At 40.4% G+C, this 19,047-nt stretch overlaps 1 protein-coding gene across 1 annotated transcript in view; it reads left to right on the forward strand.

The window, feature by feature from the left end:
• LOC123499074 (tubulin-specific chaperone D-like) overlaps window positions 1-19,047 on the forward strand; it is a 563,551-nt gene that overhangs the window by 187,460 nt on the left and 357,044 nt on the right. The window contains exon 7 of the mRNA XM_045246676.1: window positions 104-317. Coding sequence (XP_045102611.1) covers window positions 104-317 — 214 coding nt within the window. The remainder of the gene's footprint in view (window positions 1-103; window positions 318-19,047) is intronic.

The raw sequence follows: 19,047 nt of genomic DNA on the forward strand, positions 1-19,047 counted from the left end.
AGACAGCCTTCTATAAATCCAATGTATGCTTTTTTATAATAAAGGTAATAAGCTACATTACAGAAGTGAAGAATTTATGTAATATTTATTTCATTTTCATCAGGACTGACTTTCTTGAAGCCAAGAATTGTATCCTGGCGTTACCAGCGTGGCAGCAGGAGTCTGGCTATCAATGTGCAGGGCAATAAGTCAGAACACATGCAAGGAGATGCAGCAGACAAAAATACTGAGGAGGATGATGAAGAGGTGGGAGAGGATGTGGAGGAGGTGATTGAGTATCTGCTGCAGGGTTTGAAGGATCAAGACACAGTGGTGAGGTGAGAAGCTGATCTTTAGTGATAGTCATAATCACTTGTTGAGCAACATTACCATTCACTCCTGTTGTGCTCATTTTCTCCCTCACTGTTAAGTCTGAGATATGCTTGGAATACACCATTTATCAGCTTTGTAAAAAGTAATTGTCGGGACATCAAAGGATGTATAGTCATAGAAATTTAAAACAAATTAAAAGTGAGTGCAGAAAACTTTGCAACTTCTGACCACAACTGCACACTGCATTCTTTCTACTCTCATACAGCCTTACTGCACTTGGTATCCCATGGGCTGCAGTCCTTATTCTGTTCTTATTGATCTGTCAGTTAACCAACCTTTTCATTCTTGCAAAGCTTTTCTAGTAACACTAAAACAATAGCTTAACCTCCATTAACCACTTCATTATTCCTTTACCAATTACCAAACCAGTGCACCAACCTCTAATTCTCTCCCTTAATACATCAAAGTGAAAATAAATACATAATGATTTTTTATGGAAGTTTTATAGAACAATATTTTACTAAAATAAATAACCTTGACTAGCACAGTCATTTTGTAAGAGAGGAACCATAGAAAGCAAGTTTCCATATCAAGATATCTAATTAGGTCTTTCTTACTTAATAATCTAAATTGGAAACTTCACATAGAGTACTGGAGGATTTGTGTGTCAGGTGGGTCTTTGTGCTATGTCCCATGTTAAGTTCTATAACACATAAACTGAGAATGGAAATGACGAGGCAAAGTTCAGATTTTCCCGCCAGTACATTTTTCACTGTTATGTGCCCGCTAGAGAGAACTAGGCAGTCTGCTTTTCACTATAAGTGAGGTACGTTGAGTTCTGCTGACTGTTTCGATAGCACAAAAAAATGTCAGTGTTAGTCACTGCCACCTATTTTCATACAAAACTAACATAACTTGTCAATGAATTCATCATTATTGTGCCTGGCTGTCAAATGGTTGAGGATAAACATGTCTAATCTCAACAAATAAGGAATTGTATGGGTAGCATGTAAATCCGCCATGAAATGCCTTTGGAAGGTAGTGCGCCAACCACTGTAGGGCATTACTAAGCTATACCACTATAGTAAAACAAAATTGTACTGGCCCACAGGTTGAAGCTGATAATGCATGCTACATTGCCATATCTTTCATTACTTCAAGAAAAATGGAATATGTAACGGTTTCCTTTTTAATTTATTGCATGATTTTGCAAAAAGAAGAAAAGGGGGGTCACAAGAGATACAAAGATTTCTGCTGGTGATTATGTCATAAGTCAACTAAGTACAGTAAAAGTGTTGCTTATAAAAGTGAAAATGAGACTGGTAATTTACATACTATTTACTGTTATGTCCTTTCAAGATACCCAATCTAACATGGTGAGTGGTGAGAAGAAACATAAGATGAGAAAGCATTTTATTTCACTTATTGGCCCAAGCTTGACTTATTTATTGAACATCATTGGATGGAGAGACTTTTCCTTGGTCTGGCTGTACAACACATAGTAAGACTAGGAAACTTCAGTGTATCCTTCTGTGGTGGTGACCAGATGAAAAGTGTTGATTTGCTCATGTGTGTCTGCTTGGTGGCCTGACTCCCTCCTTCCACAGGGAAAAAATAGAAAGCTAGTTTGTAATTTTTTTTTATTTATTTATTTTCTTTATTTGTATTTTTACTCCTTGACAGGCAAGAGGAATTAGTAACTACTTAATGACAACAGTATTGATAGCTTGGGATAAAAAAAAAAAAAGAACTTAGGGCACCTAGCACAATAGCCTGACATTCCTTAGCGCATAAACCCGGCTAATAGGTGCAGTGAGCTGTCCTGACCTTCCTTCACTTACAGTACTCTATGCAGAGAAACTGCAGTGATAGAGGGTAGGGCAATACCCACCATCATAGCAGATACAGTTTTACACTACTGGTAAAACTTTTGTTGTCATATTCAAATTTTGATGTTTCGTAACTAATATTGTCTGCTGGGTACCGGTCATTTCGCCTACATGCCAGTTCGCCACAAGTCATTTTGCCCACAGAATGGAGTCATTTCGTGCACAGAATGGAGTCATTTCGCCCGCAGTATGGAGTCATTTTGCCCACAGCATGAAGTCATATCGCCCACACTATGAAGTCATTTCGCCCACACTATGAAGTCATTTTGCCCAGAGAGAGAAAGAGAGAGAGAGAGAGAGAGACCAATAGCTATACGGTCTTTCAGTATTATCTCCCATTCTTTATAACTAGCAGTATTTGCAGTAGGCTACTGTGTGTGTATGTTTGTCTTAATGTGTGTGTGTGTGTGTGTGTGTGTGTATATATATATATATATATATATATATATATATATATATATATATATATATATATATATATATATATATTTTTTTTTTTTTTTTTTTTTTTTACGTAGGGATGAAGGCCAGCCAAGGGCAAAAAAAAAAGTTAGAAAAAGGCCCACTTGAGCGCTGGGTCTCCAAAGAGTTCAAAAAGTGCCAAAACTGTCAGCCAGAATTAGGGGAGCAAATGCCTCGATACCTCCCTCTTATAAGAAGACAAGTTGTAGGAATTCGGAAATACAGATGCAGGGAGGGAGTTCTAGAGTTTACCAGTGAAAGGGATGAATGATTGAGCGTACTGGTTAACTCTTGCATGAGAGAGTTGGACAGAATAGGGATGAGAGGAAGAAGAAAGCCTTGTGCAGCATAGCCGCAGGAGGAGGGGAGGCATGCAGTCAGCAAGATCAGTAGAACAGTTACCATGAAAATAGCGATAAAATATAGAAAGGGATGCAACATTTCGGCAGTGAGAAAGAGACTGAAGACAGTTAGTCAGAGGAGGGGAGTTGATGAGACGAAGAGCTTTTGATTCCACCCTATCAAGCAAAGCTGTGTGACTAGAACCCCCCCAAACATGCGAAGAGTACTCCATACAGGGACGGATAAGGCCCTTATACAGAGTAAGCAGTTGGAGGGGCAAGAAAAACTGTCGAAGATGCCTCAGAACACCTAATTTCATAGAAGCTGTTTTAGCAAGAGATGAGATGTGAAGTTTCCAGTTAAGATTATGAGCAAAGGACAGACCGAGGATATTCATTGTGGAAGAGGGAGACAGTTGAGTGTCATTGAAGAAGAGGGGATAGTTGTCTGGAAGGTTGTGTTGAGTTGATAGATGGAGGAATTGAGTTTTTGAGGCATTGAAAACTACTAGATTTTCTCTGCCCCAATTGGAAATCTTAGAAAGATCGGAAGTCAGGCGTTCCGTGGCGTCCCCGTGTGATCTGTTGATTTCCTGAAGGGTTGGACGTCTCTGAAAGAACGTGGAAAGATGTAGGGTGGTATCATCAGCGTAGGAGTGGATAGGGCAAGAATTTTGGTTAAGAAGGTCATTAATGAATAATAAAAAGAGAGTGGGTGACAGGACAGAACCCTGAAGAACACCACTATTAATACGTTTAGGAGAAGAACAGTAGCCATCTACCACAGCAGCAATAGAGTGGTCGAAAAGGAAACTTGAGATAAAGTTGCAGAGAGAAGGATAGGAGCCGTAGGAGGGCAGTTTTGAAATCAAAGCTCTATGCCAGACTCTGTCAAAAGCTTTTGATATATCTAACGCTACAGCAAAAGTTTCACCAAAATCTCTAAAAGAGGATGACCAAGACTCAGTAAGGAAAGCCAGAAGATCACCAGTAGAGCGACCTTGACGGAAGCCATACTGGCGATTAGACAGAAGATTGTGAAGTGACAGATGTTTGAGAATCTTCCTAGTCAGGATAGATTAAAAAACTTTAGACAAGCAAGAGATTAAAGCTATAGGACGGTAGTTTGAGGGGTTAGAACCACCTATATATATATATATATATATATATATATATATATATATATATATATATATATATATATATATATATATATATATATATATATATATATATATATATATATATATATATATATATATATATATATATATATATATATATATATATATATATATATATATATATATATGTTACATGTGGGCTAAACAACTTATATTTGTGGGCGAACTAACTTGTGGGCGAAAAGACTTGTGGGCGAATTGACCGTAAACCTTGTCTGCTTAGGGTAATGTAAATTGCTGCCTCTACTCTATCATCTCTAGCTAAAACAGTTTCTATGAAGTCAGATATTCTGAGTTGTTTCTGCAAGTTTTTGTCATCTTTCAGCTGCTAACTTTGAACAGGGACTTTATCTGCCCTTGTTTTGAAGCATGTTTCACATGTATTGGGGGATTTCACTCATGCTGCTCTTTTAAGACATGATGGAATCAAAAGCTTCATGTGTAATCAGCTTCCTTTAAGTAACTGTCTTCAACCTCTCATCACTACAGTGTTGTGTCTCTTACTGTCTTCTATTGTTATTTTCATGCTAGCTGCTCTTCTGATGTTGATAACTTCATGCTTTACCTTCTCATGCAGCCAAGTTGCACAAGTCTCTCTACTTTCATAACTATTCTGTTCCTCTCTTTAATGCAAGATTAACCCTTAAAGTACGGGGGGCTGGTTTACTTTCTGTCTGTTACAGCGGAGAAAAATCACACAAATGTCAGAAATGCTAAAAATATTTTTTCTTATAAAAGCATATTTCTTTGTGTTATTCTGAGTACAACACTGTAGTTTTCAACAAGTTATGACCTCTTAGATCAAAGTTATTGCATATCAAATAATTCTCCCTGAACCTGTGGCAGAACCCACCGTAGTCTGGTGGCAGAACCCCAAATTTTTAAGGAACCTTTTTATGTCTATTAACAATAGTTTTTTTGGATTTTTCAATAGTTCTAAGTGTATACTTGAAATTTAGCTCGGGTGGCCACCCTTGTGAAATTTTCAAAATCCAAGATGGCCACCAAGATGTCAGAAATAATAAAGCAAAGTCTAAAAATGATAATTTCCTTTGCAAATGCATTAGAATCTTAATAATGGTGTTCAGAATTATGCTATCAAGGGCAAGAAGACAAACTATTGTGATGTAATGCTGTTTATTGATATGATTGACAGCAGAATCCAAGATAAGCACAAAACTATTTTAAGAAAGTACATAAAAAATACAAAACCTTCCTTTTACACATTGTCTTCCACATCACTGTTGTCGTCTTGTACGTCTTCATCATGATCATTATCAATGTCTACATCTTGATTAACTGGCTCGTCAATGATCTTTGTGTTAAAAGGATTCAAGCAGTCACGGCCACTACCACAGGCACAGAATATAGTGCACGAAGTTGATGTCCTGCACAACCACAGTTGGCCCCTTTACAAGGTTGCTGGGAAATACAACCACATTTTACCAGCTTCAGGATCTTTTCAGGAGCATAGGGTACTCCTTCTGCCACATTTCGTGGGATGAGACACTTGTTGGCGTCATCCACTTCCCACTCGTAATTCAAAACACTGAGATGAGGTGGATCTCTACTCAGGGCACTGTACCACTGGGAAACCTGAAAGTGTGCTCTGTAAACGTTTTGTTCAAATGCTTCAGTTGTTGGTGGCAAACTACATAATTTTGGTGCTGCTGTTGACTTTCCTGTTTTTTCTGCCCACAGCTGTTGATGGCATTCCGTCATGGAAGAACATTGTGTTTTGCATCCATAACATGCAGCCATAAAATCAGTTGATTGTTTGACTACATCGTAGAGATCTGCTTTTGACTGACCCAATAGATCAAGTGTGTATCCTTGTTTTGACACTTTGATTGCATTTGTCTTGCCAATTCCATATGTTGCTGCAACGGAGTCGCAGCCAGTAAGGGCATGGAGTGCTAGGATTGAAGGTACAATATCAGAATGTATTATTACAAGTTTCCTTTATGTCAATGCAAGAATGACCCTTAATTGGTGATTGCATAGTCATTGTTGATTGAAGGTTCTCACTCCAGTAGAAGTAAAGTAGCAAAACAAATACATCAGTGTCGTCAGAGATCACAGAGACTCTTGATTCTGGATCTTCTTTTGAAATATGGATGGCTTGTTGAGTGAGGCAGAGGTCAGCTTCCTCATGTGTTGAAGAAAGATCCACACGTGGAATCTTTTTTCCTGTATACACTTGTGTGGGCTCTGATTTGTCCTCTGTAACAACTAACTTTTGATTCTGCGTAAAATTGCGGAGGAACTCATCATCATTAAGTATTTGCTCACAAATAAGCTTGTTTAGTAGTGCCTTGTTAGTATAGCATCTCGAGCAGGCAATGAAGTTGTCAGTGTGAGATGGTGGACACGACTATGTGTTGCTCTAGTTGATCTAATGCTACATCCCCTTTTCACTTTTAAATACAGTGATCGATAGGACACATAATTTTGCAACTTCATTTTTTTTTTATAATACCATTGATTTCCCAGTAGTGTAAAGTAACTGGTTATAAACAGATATCAATAATATTATTCAGATGTGTAAACAATAGATAAGTTGATAGTAATAATGAGGAAGCCAATCGAAAATAAAAATCTGGTAATACATTCTGAGGTAATCTGGTATATTTGCCAGCCACCTTGCATTTTATCCATTAACCCCTTCAATACGGTGATGCCTATGTAAGCGTTATGAAGCCCCAGTAGCATATACGGTGATGCCTACGTAGGCGTCATATTTCTTTTCTGAGCTTTCTTCAGTTCAGTTGTCCCTTATAATGTGTTGGATACCAACTACACATGCCGTATGCTGTTCTTAAAATCCTAGTGCTCCTCCCACCATCCTTGTCTCCACCAATCACTAAAGATAAGCTACATGCGTCCCGCCTTGTGTCTAAAATTCCCCAATGGCATAGACTGTTCCCATCTCTCTCTCTCTCTCTCTCTCTCTCTCTCTCTCTCTCTCTCTCTCTCTCTCTCTCTCTCTCTCTCTCTCTCTCTCTCTCTCTCTCTCTCTCTCTCTCTCTCTCTCTCTCTCCTCTCTTCCTTCCTCCTCCCCTCTCCTCTCGAAGATAAGTTACATCGTCCCGCCTTGTAACATTCGTGGCACACACACACACACACACACACACACACACACACACACACACACACACACACACACACACACACACACACACACACACACACACACACATCACTAATACTACTTAATTGTAGCCTAAGAGTAACTAAGGTGGGAAAGGAGCATGTAATGTTTGTCCCGTCTCCATATGTTAACTGTTGAGAAGCAAGTAATGTCCAGGAAGGTGAATTTTAACTGTAACCTGCGTTGGAACCATCAGCTGGTTTGTTTACATCTGCGCAACATGGCGGCCGTGAACTCGAAGAGAATTAGACTTCACAGGCTTCAAGGTACAATGGAAAAGAGCGTCTATGTCAAGAAAATTCTGGAATTAGAAGGAAAAATTGAAAAACTATTTGAAAAGTATGGCGAACTGGAAAAGAGTCATAACAATGTGCTGAAAGAGTGCGCTGAAATGAAGACAGAAAATGCAGTACTGAAAGAGGAAGTTAAGTTAATTAAAGTGAATTGCGACAAATGTGGAGAATCTTTAGGAAAAGTGATGGAGAAGCAGGCTGAATGGAAAAAAAGTCAGGAAGTGGAAAGAAAGGAGGTAAATTACAAAGTTGCAAGTCTGGAAAAGGAAATCAAAGAGTCTGGGGAGAAAACTTTGGGCCTTGCTGAAATTATAGATCAACAGATCATAGAAGAGAAGATTGCTGAGAAAGTGGTGAAGGTTATTAAGTCAAATGAGACATTGGTGAGGAAACTGTAGACAAAAAGAGATGTGTGGTGATATTTGGTGTGGAGGAGGATAAGACACCGAGTAAAATGGAGAGAGAAAAACATAAAAAGGTGATAAATAATATCATTAATGTGGTGCAGGAGGAGGAAAAGACCTAGTACAAGAAATAGAGGACTTCCATAGAATTGGAAAGTTCACAGGAGAAGGTATGAGGCCAATAAGAATCAAACTTAAGTCACAAAAGGATGTAGATGAATTGGTGGAGAAGTCATGGAGGCTAGCCCAGCAGGAAACAACAAGGAAGATTTGGTTGAGAAGAGATCTCGGTGAAAAGGAAGAGAAATGTTAAATGAGTTGAGAAAGGAGGCTTTGAAAAAAATGAAGAGAGGACAGAAGAGGAGAAGAAAGAGTTTTCTGGAGAATCTTGGATATGAGACTGAGGAAGTGGTTCATAACCCAGAAAAGTACAGTAAGAAAGGACTAAAGAAACTTACGTATGAGCGGAATGTAATGTATTCCAACATAAATGGAGTGATATCGGGATTTTAGAACTCAACGATTACTTGAGGACAAGAACCCAGATATTGTGGGTCTTACTGAAACAAAACTGAGAGAGGAGAAGACCTGATGATGGTTGGAGAAGGAAATATAATGTTTGGAAAAGAAATAGAGTAGGTAAGATGGGAGGAGGAGTGATGTTGCTGGTTAAAAAGATATAAAGGTGGATCAAGTGAAAGAAGGTATGGGAAAGGCAGAAGTGCTAAAGATCAGAGCAGAAACTAATGAAGGAAAAAGAGGCACTACATAGTGGTGTACGTACCACCTAAGACAAATGCATGGTCAGTACAGGAATATGAAGAAATGATAAGTGATACAGGAACATGTCTGGAAGAAATGTTGGGTGGCTGTGAACGAACTATAATGATGGGAGATTTTAATTGTAAAGAGGTGTGTTGGGAGGACTGGTCAATGGAAGGATCAGAGACAACATGGGAAATACACTATTGACACTGGCAATGGAAAATGTGTTAACTCAGTGGGTCAAAGAAGATACTAGGTTTGGAGGAGAGGAGCATCGTCAAGACTGGACTTGGTCTTTAGTACAGAGCCAATGGTCATTGAGGAGATGAGGGTGGAGTGCCCTTTAGCAAAGAGTGATCATGCAGTTTTGGAGTTCAAGGTGATAGATGAAGAGAAATCTAGAAGAAATGAAGAATATAAAGTGGGAAGATGGAATTATGCCAAGACAGATTTTGGAAACCTAAAGAAATTCTTTCAAGAGACAAATTGGATGAAATTCAAGAGTGCTAAGGAGCAAATGAAAAGTGGAAGGAATTTATAAAAATATACAAAGAAGGTGAGAAAAATTTGTACCAATAAGACAACATAGAAGTTGGAAAGCAGGACTGGTTTAACGATAGATGTGAAAAGGCTAGAACAAGAAAAGAGGATGCATGGAAGAGGTGGAGAAGGAAAAGACGGATTAAGCAGTGGGAAAGTTACAAAAGAGCAAGAAATGAATATGTGTTGATTAGAAGAGAAGAAAGAAAGAAACAAGAAAAGGATATAATTGATAAATGTAAAGACCAACCAAGGCTTTTTACAGACATGTGAACAACAACATCAAAAATAGAAAAGTATTGAAAGTTTAGAAGTAAATGGAGTATGCAGTGAGGATCCCAGGAAATGGCAGAGGCTATGAATGGATGCTTTCGGAAGGTATTCACAAAGGAGACTGCTTTTGACAAACCACTGGTAATGGAACAGAAAGGGATTATGAAGGAGTTTCAAGTAACTGTGGAGGAGATCAAGAATATGATGGGGAGTTTAGAAGTGAGAAAAGCTGTGGGACCTGATGGGGTATCAGGATGGATTTTAAGAGAATGCAGGAGCAACTGGCAGAAAAAGTTTGTGAAGTAATTGATGCCTCATTAAGGGAAGGTGTAGTGCCCCAAGACTGGAAAAGAGCTAACATTGTCCCAATTTATAAATCAGGTAACAAGAGAGACCCATTGAACTATAGACCAGTGTCACTTACAAGTGTGGTAGCTAAGATGTGTGAGAGGGTGGTGAAGAATAGATGGACAGACTTCTTGGAGAAAAATGACATACTTTGTGAGTGTCAATTTGGTTTTAGAAAAGGGCGTTCATGCACGACAAACCTGATATGTTACTATTCGAGGGTGATAGATGTAATACAGGAAAGAGATGGTTGGGCTGATGGAATATATCTGGATTTAAAAAAGGCCTTTGATAAGGTACCACACCGGAGACTGATCTGGAAACTTGAAATGGTAGGAGGAGTGCATGGCAGTTTACTAAAATGGATGGAAGACTTTTTGGTAGGAAGAGAAATGAGAACAATAATTAAGGACAGACCATCAGAATGGGGCTTGGTGGAGAGTGGAGTTCCACAGGGATCAGTGTTGGCACCAGTAATGTTTGCGGTCTACATAAATGACATGGTGGATGGGGTGTCCAGTTATGTGAGCCTATTTGCAGACGATGCAAAATTGTTAAGAAAAGTGAGATGTGACAAAGATTGCGAACTACTCCAGGAAGACTTGGACAGAATATGGAAATGGAGCTGTACATGGCAAATGGAGTTCAACACGACAAAATGCAAGAAATTAGAGTTTGGCAAGAGTGAAAGAAGAATCAGGAGTATGTACAAGATAGGAAATGAAGACATAAAAACCAGTCATGAAGAAAAAGACCTTGGGGTGACAATTACCAATGACCTATCGCCAGAGAGACATATAAACAAAATAATTGGAGAAGTATTGAACTTATTGAGGAACATAAGAGTGGCGTTCGTATATTTAGATGAAGAAATGATGAAGAAAATAATTACTGCAATGATAAGACCAAGGCTTGAATATGCAACAATACAGTGGGCTCGAACTTAAAGAAACACATAAGGAAACTAGAGAAAGTACAGAGGGCTGCAACAAAATGGTGCCTGACTTAAGAGATTTGACTTATGAAGACAGACTGAACAGAATGCAACTTCCGACCCTGGAAAACAGAAGAGAAAGGGAGACCTGATAGCAATATACAGAGTGATGATTGGCATGGAAAAATGGATAGGGAAGATCTGTGTATGTGGAATGAAAGAATGTCGAGAGGGCATGGGAAAAAACTAAAAATGGCCACTTATAGGAGAGATGTGAAAAAATATAGCTTCCCTCATAGAAGGGTGGAAGCATGGAATAGTTTAGACGTGGAAGTGGTCAACGCAAGGAATATTCATGATTTTAAGAAAAAGCTGGACATTAGTAGATATGGAGACGGGACAGTACGAGCATAGCTCTTTTCCCGTATGTTACAATTAGGTAAATACAATTAGGTAAATACACACACACACACACACACAACAAATCTCTCTCTCTCTCTCTCTCTCTCTCTCTCTCTCTCTCTCTCTCTCTCTCTCTCTCTCTCTCTCTCTCTCTCTCTCTCTCTCTCTCTCTCTCTCTCTCTCTCTCTCTCTCTCTCTCTCTCTCTCTCTCTCTCTCTTTTTTTTTATTTAAACATAATTTATACAGAAGAACATGTACCCAAAGGCGCACTGTCGTGTGCTACCTATTCTAAGGGTACTACAATCTATTTCTCTACAATATTTACAAGACTTAAAATAGATAATATACAAGATGGAGCACTGTTCTTTTCACTTCACTAGCACTATTCACGCACTGCACTACACTGAGTGTCACGTCACAAAGAGTGTCAGAGGAGTTGGCAGTGTGTCTCCAGTCTCTCTCTCTCTCTCTCTCTCTCTCTCTCTCTCTCTCTCTCTCTCTCTCTCTCTCTCTCTCTCTCTCTCTCTCTCTCTCTCTCTCTCTCTCTCTCTCTCTCTCTCTCTCTCTCTCTCTCTCTCTCTCCGAGAGAAGCGTCCACTTTCCTCTTCGAAGGCGATATAGTAACTAAAAAATAGCAGCATAATACACAAAGACGTATGATGAGCTTGCACGAGTTTCCAGCAGGCGGGCACTACCACCCGTATATCATACAGGCGGGCTTTTTTAACATCTGGCGCGAAGGGGTTAAATTGGCAACCAAAAGCTAAAATAACATTATAATCACATTCCTTGACAATAAAAACATAATAATCAACACCTATATGGCTATTATACTGCATTCAGAGCAAACATTATGAAGATTTATATATTTACCTGACCAGGATGAACATCGCGCGATGGCTTCCATCTTGGATTTTGAATATTCCACAAGGGTGGCGATCGGCCACCCGGGCTTAATTTCATTGTGACACTCAGAACTATTGAAAAAAAGCAAAGAAACAATTGTTAAGAGACTATGCAAGGTTATGTAGCTTCGCCTCTGGACTACCGCTAAGAAATACCTCCCAAGCTCTGATAACACAGCGCACGCGTGCGCTCTCTCTCTCTCTCTCTCTCTCTCTCTCTCTCTCTCTCTCTCTCTCTCTCTCTCTCTCTCTCTCTCTCTCTCTCTCTCTCTCTCTCTCTCTTTCTCTCGGGCATATGAATTTGATGTAAAGGTAGGAACTTTTGCACTTTCATTTCAAGAAAATGCGAACTCAGATATATGAAATGAGGTGCAAAACAGGAAAAGAAAAAGAAACCACATATTACAAGTTTTGTGGATTTGTATAATAATTGGAATCTGGCAACTCTTATTAGCAATGGGATTCACATGACTTGGCTGACAAGCACAGTCCTGTAGAGGCAACCAGGGGTGACACACCAGCGCATTGCTCGAGGGGAGTAAATGAGGAGGTTTATGAAAGTTGCTGTGAGGGTTGGTCTCTGTCTCCCAGATCACTATCAGAATCACTACTGGAGTCTTCACTTTCTTCTGTCTCAATAAAAAAATTACTGTCTTCTTTTTCATCACTGTCCTCAATGTCATTACCGAGTAACACTGACATATCACTCGGAGTACTGTTTCCTCCCTCTGGGTCACTGGGGTTGCCAGATGTCGTCTCGAAATGGGAAAAGATGACTTATTGAGAGGGAACTTATGTCTCAAGGCTCAAGGAGGTGAGCGAGAAAAGATGCCAGATACCTCCATTTGCCCCAGGAACAATAGTGATGGGGAGAGATTTAAACGTTTAGTGCGGAAAAATCATGATTCTTGGAACAATCCCCGCCTCGCCGCACGTGACGCTACAATCGTCCTGAAACGATCACCGTACGTTAAGGGTTAATCAGTATTCTGTCATTCATCTTTTTTTCTTATAAACTTGTAGATTAAATGAATACTTACCAAGTGTGAAGTTTGATCTTGATTTCACGAACATTTTAACTGCGTCACTGAGGTAGTAAACAAGATGCTCGTATCACCAGTTCCACGTCAGTCCTTTAGAGCATAGGATTGAGGAAGCAGCCAGTATACACGTGTGCAAAGAGGCTATAGTTCCAAACAGATTGAACAAGGGTAAAGGGATGGGCAGGGAGGGCGTTTACTACCTCAGTGACGCAGTTAAATGTTCGTGAAATCAAGATCAAACTTCACACTTGGTAAGTACAGGCAACCCCCGTTTAACGAAGGTTCACACAACAAAATTTCGCTACAACGAAGGTTTCCTTTTACTACCATTTGCTCGTTTAATGAACATCAAACTCGCTTTAACAAAGTTTTATCCAAGTAATTTTTTCAAAATTTGAAAGCCCCGCCGAATCTCGCAAACCGACAAGCTTTTGAATACACCAGGAGCCTCAAATACTAAGGCCTGCCTCAGGAGAAATCCTAGGACACCTGTAGAATCAAGATGAAGATCAAGATCAAGCTTCTCATGGACAACACACGCACCACTCACTCTCATAACAGCATCAGCAGCAGCTCGTCTTCACTCGCTCAACTTACCACCAAAACGCCCTGCAATGTGGCCTAGCGTTCCTAAGAAGACCAGGAAGTCTCTTATTCTCGAAGTGAAGCTAGATATTATTCACAGACATGAGAGAGGCGAGAAAACTATGGCATTGGTGGCCACCATCTTGACTCCATATACTGTCTCTACTATTTTCAAGTCAGCAGACTCAATTAAGAAGGCTGGTGAGACTGTATCTTCCTTGCAAGCTAAAAGAACCACCTAAACTCGTGACTCTACAATGGATAAAATGGAAAGCCTTGTGGAAATGTGGTACATAAGTTTTGTATGCGGTACAATGATGCGCTTTTGTTTACATTCCACAGGTTGCCGGTTAGTGTCTTTCCTGCTTCACTCTCCCTCCCTTCATAAATTTAAGATCATCAACATTATAAAGTTACGTACATACATACATTAGTGTACATTATAATGACTTAAGTTAAATTTAACGACCTAAATGTTAAACTTCATAATTTTTACTTTCATTAAACCTTTCACTGTACTATGATGCATTTTTGCTTTGCTTACTCTCAATGGAAGTTCAAGACAGGGGTTAAACTTGTTATAATCGGTTCGGTTAACGAAGTTTCGCTTAACGAAGTGTTTTTTTAGGAACGTAACCCCTTCGTTAAGCGGGGGTTGCCTGTATTTGTTTAATCTACAATTTCTCTTCATGACATTTAACTGACGTCACCAGTAGTAGACAAGAGCTTTAGAGTGGTCCTCAAACCTACTATGCTAGTGAAAAGGAATAAGGAAAAATAGGAGTCCAAAAAATAGGAGTAACAACCTATTTCTCCTAAACTGAACCAAAATAACAAAACAAACAAGGAAACCCACAAAGGGGTAGCATGGTACACAGAATCAGAGAGCTATGAAAAAATAGCTCTCGAAAATTGTCCAAAGTGGCTGATAGGTCTCTTGTAGAAACTGGTAAAGGTGGATTCCCAGGACCACCCAACGGTGGAGATGATGGTGGCCAGGGGGAGTTTTAGGGTTGCCTTACTGGTTGAAGCTGACCTAGTAGAGTGAGGAGAGAAGATGATGAGGTCAGTGCCAGCAGATCGCATGATATCTTTTGACCAACGACGCAAAGTGTCTCGTGAGGCTACCCTTATTGGAGGTTTCGTGGTTAGAAAGAAGCCTGTGAATGGCCCTCAGAGGGCGCAAGTGTGCTTGAGGTAATTCACAATGGAAGTGACTATACACAATCTCCTGTCTGTGGGATAAGCCACAAAAATTAGTTCACCTGGCCTTGATGTTTTTAGATGGTCAGCAATTCTGAAAGAGACTCTAAGGTCAGAGATTGTCATGTTTCTAATGTCTAATAAATGCAAAGTTTGACCACGTTGACTGGAGAGTAGAAGCATTAGAATAGGTAATTTTCTCTATAATTGGATAAGTGATAATTCCTCGTTGGGTCCAAGCCCTGCAATGTAATCTAAGACCAAGTGAGGATCCCAGGTGGTACAGTATTGGGGAAAAGAAGTCAAAGGGCGCAAGTGTGCTTGAGGTAATTCACAATGGAAGTGACTATACACAATCTCCTGTCAGTGGGATAAGTCACAAAAACCAGTTCTGACATATGGTCACCTGGCCTTGATGTTTTTAGAGGGTCAGCTATTCTGAAAGAGACTCTAAGGTCAGAGATTGTCATGTTTCTAATGTCTAATAAATGCAAAGTTTGACCACGTTGACTGGAGAGTAGAAGCATTAGAATAGGTAATTTTCTCTATAACTGGATAAGTGATAATTCCTTGTTGGGTCCAAGACCTGCAATGTAATATAAGACCAAGTGAGGATCCCATGTGGTACAGTATTGGGGAAAAGATGGTCTCTCTTCATAAATCTGACTTCCAAGGGATACTGTCCCACAGGCTGATGATTGATACTGGCTACTGCTGAAATAACTGACTATTGTATTCATTGAACTGTAGGTTCACCCTGTTTCTTTCTTAAATTCAGATAAGAGGTAGTCTAAGAGGACATTTAAAGGTGGCTGAAATGGATTAATTTCCTTGCCGAGGCAAAAAGACAGCCAGTTTTTTATATGTGGCCCATATTAAGTCCTCGTGCTTGCCCTCCAGGAGCTAAGCAAAAATTGGGCAACGTCTGATGATAGGCCTTGACTAGTGAAGGATTCCCTGATAATAGCATTGCTGCTAAGACCAACCCTTGGGCTCGAGGATGTGTGAGAGTTGGATTTTGCAGTAGCACTAGAGGATGTTGAGAGAGGAAAACAGGGGCTGCCGCTAAGAGGTAGAGGGCTGTTGGAAACCAGTCTTGTGTTGGCCACAAAGGTAGGATCGACATGACTGTTGCCTCATCTTCCTGAATTTTCTGCAGAACTTGGGAGATTATACTGAAAGGGGGAAAAGCGTACAATTTCTTATTGGACCATGTCAATGTGAAAGCATTAGAATGTATAGCAAATGGGTCTGGGTTCCATGAAACATAATCAGATAACTGAGCGTTAATTCGGGTGGCAAAGAGATCAACCTCAGGTATGGGAAAAAGCTAACATAAGCTATAGAAAATATGGGGCTGCAACATCCTCTCAGCATCTAAGTTTTTCACATGAGATTCCTTGTCTGCCTCTGAATTATGTAATCCCTGTATATGTTGTATTGACAGGATAATGCCCCTCGACTTGGCCCAGGCAAAAATCTGTTCGACTATCGTGTTAAAACTAAGCTTGATACTACCACAACAATCTAAACAGGAAATTGCAGTGGTATTATCAGAGCGGATGCGGATGTGAGTGTCCCTGCTATCCTTGCAAAGGGACTGTAAACCCAAGAGGATAGCCTTCAATTCCAAAGAATTGATGTGGTCCAGTTCGTCATGAGCCCAGTGACCCCTAGTCTTGGCATCCCCGACCACAGCTCCCCACCCAGTCAGGAAAGAATCACAAAACATTTCAAGTTGGTAGGGACTTGAGAATCTATGTTATTTACCCATTAGGCAACCAACTCCTGGGCATGACAGTCCAAAAGAACAGGTGAGCTATTATTGCCATGGTGGTTAGCAAGCTCCCTGTGTTGTGGTCTCAGTTCTACCCGAAGATCGGTCTATGAGCTCTGAGCTTGCTCCGTAATGGGGAAGACTGGCTGGGTGACCAGGAGGCGACTGAGGTGAATTACACTATTTCTAGGTATTTATATCTGAGTGGAGCCAACTCTACAGCAGGGTCAGAAGCTACGGCCATACCTATGAAAGAGGAGAGTGCAAGTAAGGAAACATCCCTGTTCAGAAGAAGCAAAACCCTGTGCCTTTATGTGTTCTTTTTTACAGGATGTCAGGGTGGAAGTCATGTTTACAGAGTTCAAAATTATCCCAAGAAATTTTATCTCTTGTGTGGGTGTTAGGACTGATTTATTAAGATTCACAGTGAGCCCTAAGGAATCAAGAAGATGCAAGGCATAAGTCACATGAATCCTCAGTCTCAGTGGAGTCACCAATAATAAGACAATCGTCCAGATAGCAGAACACACTTATTCCCTGCTTACGAAGGTGCGAGAGGACAGGTTTTAACAGTTTAGTGAAGATGCGGGGTGCAGATATCAGACCCTGTGATAGACAAGTGAAGAGGAACTTTTCGTTACGCCAGATAAATTGAAGCCATTTCCTGTCCTCTGGCCGAACGTAGACTGAGAAATAGGCATCTGTAAAATCTATTGACATGAAAAAAACAATGGGGAGGATTAGAGGTATCACATCCTTGAGAGTGTCCAGTTTAAAGTGAATGTGTTCAACATGATCATTAAGTTCTTTTAGATTCAGTATGTCTCTGGCAGTATCATCCTTTTTGAGAGTAGGGAACACATTAGAAATAAAACCGTGATCCCCTGGTGGACATAATTCTACTATACTGTGTTCAATAAATTTGATCATGGTAGTGTCCAGGGCAATACTCTCTGCAGTAGACAAATGTAGGGGACCTGGAGGTTTACTCTGTATAGGAACATTCACAAAAACTAGAAGTTTCCCATGAACCACGTTATGAATCCATTTAAAAGAAGACAAAAGGCGCCACTGTAACTTAGTATTAAAGATCTTACCCCCACGGAAATTTGCAGGATTGTTAACCAAAGTAGGTACAAGAGGGCTTACCAAAAGTGAGCTCACTGGGGAGTTTTGTGCACTGGCGTCCCCTTCCCCTGGCGAGGTCTCTGGCCTAAAAAGGCCTCGTCTGGGACTGTGGGCGTGCCTGTTGTGGGTAGGAAGGCCGAAACGGGTGTCTACTCGTCTGGCGAGGTGGGGCAAACCGTTTCCCAGGACTCTTGTGAGGATGGAAGGAGGGCCTCCCAAGTTTCCTAGATTTGTGGATTTCCTCACATTTCTTGACGACGTCGAAAGGGAACAAGTCATCCTGGCCCACTTCACACTCCCATTTGCAGAGCTCTTCAAGAGCAGAGTCATTTACATGAATCCGTGCCACCTCTTTCCTCAGCAGGTTAATGTAGTTGACAGTAGAAGCAAGGAGTCTGAAGCTGCTATTAAGGCCCTCAAGGTAGCAGGTAATGGGCTGAACATGTCTATCACTAATGTCGCTTATGCAACATGCAATAGGGACTAAAGCCTTCACAAGTAGGCCATTGGTGAGGGAAAGCCGGGTGTCCAATAACTTGCCCCCAATGCTCATAGCTTTGGTGATAGCAGAGTTGGTGACTGGCATCTTTAGCCCTTCTAGTGCTCCGGACCACGATTGTTGCTTTGCGGGGAAATGCCTCCTGTCCACGATCGTGGTCCCATATTTGACGAGTCACAGAATTAAACTGCGCGCCTCCTGGCTGCTGCTGGTTGCCAGATGACATTCTCCCAGCTTCCCTTGACTCATGGGACGTGCCATCAGTTGCGTGGTAAGAAAAATATAGTCACAATGGCATCCACACAGTAGAGTATCAGATGCCCCATTTTTAACAATTATCATTATTTTACGACGTGGCTAGTGGCTATTTGTGCATTTATTTACAGAAATAACAAGAGTAATGATCAAATCTCTTTGTTAGAGAGCAGATATGCTAGATATTCGTTTATTGGTAATATATTGCGTATTTAGTATGTTACCATATATGGACATGCGTATCCTCGCTCATGACCACCTCTCCCTATTGTTTACATAACCTTATACAATACCCTCCCGAGTTTAGCGCTTGCTTTCTTCTTAAGATATAACGCCAAACTTGAGGATCGCTA

Source organism: Portunus trituberculatus, chromosome 49 (assembly GCF_017591435.1).
Source record: "Portunus trituberculatus isolate SZX2019 chromosome 49, ASM1759143v1, whole genome shotgun sequence".
In the NCBI taxonomy this organism is placed as follows: Eukaryota; Metazoa; Arthropoda; class Malacostraca; order Decapoda; family Portunidae; genus Portunus; species Portunus trituberculatus.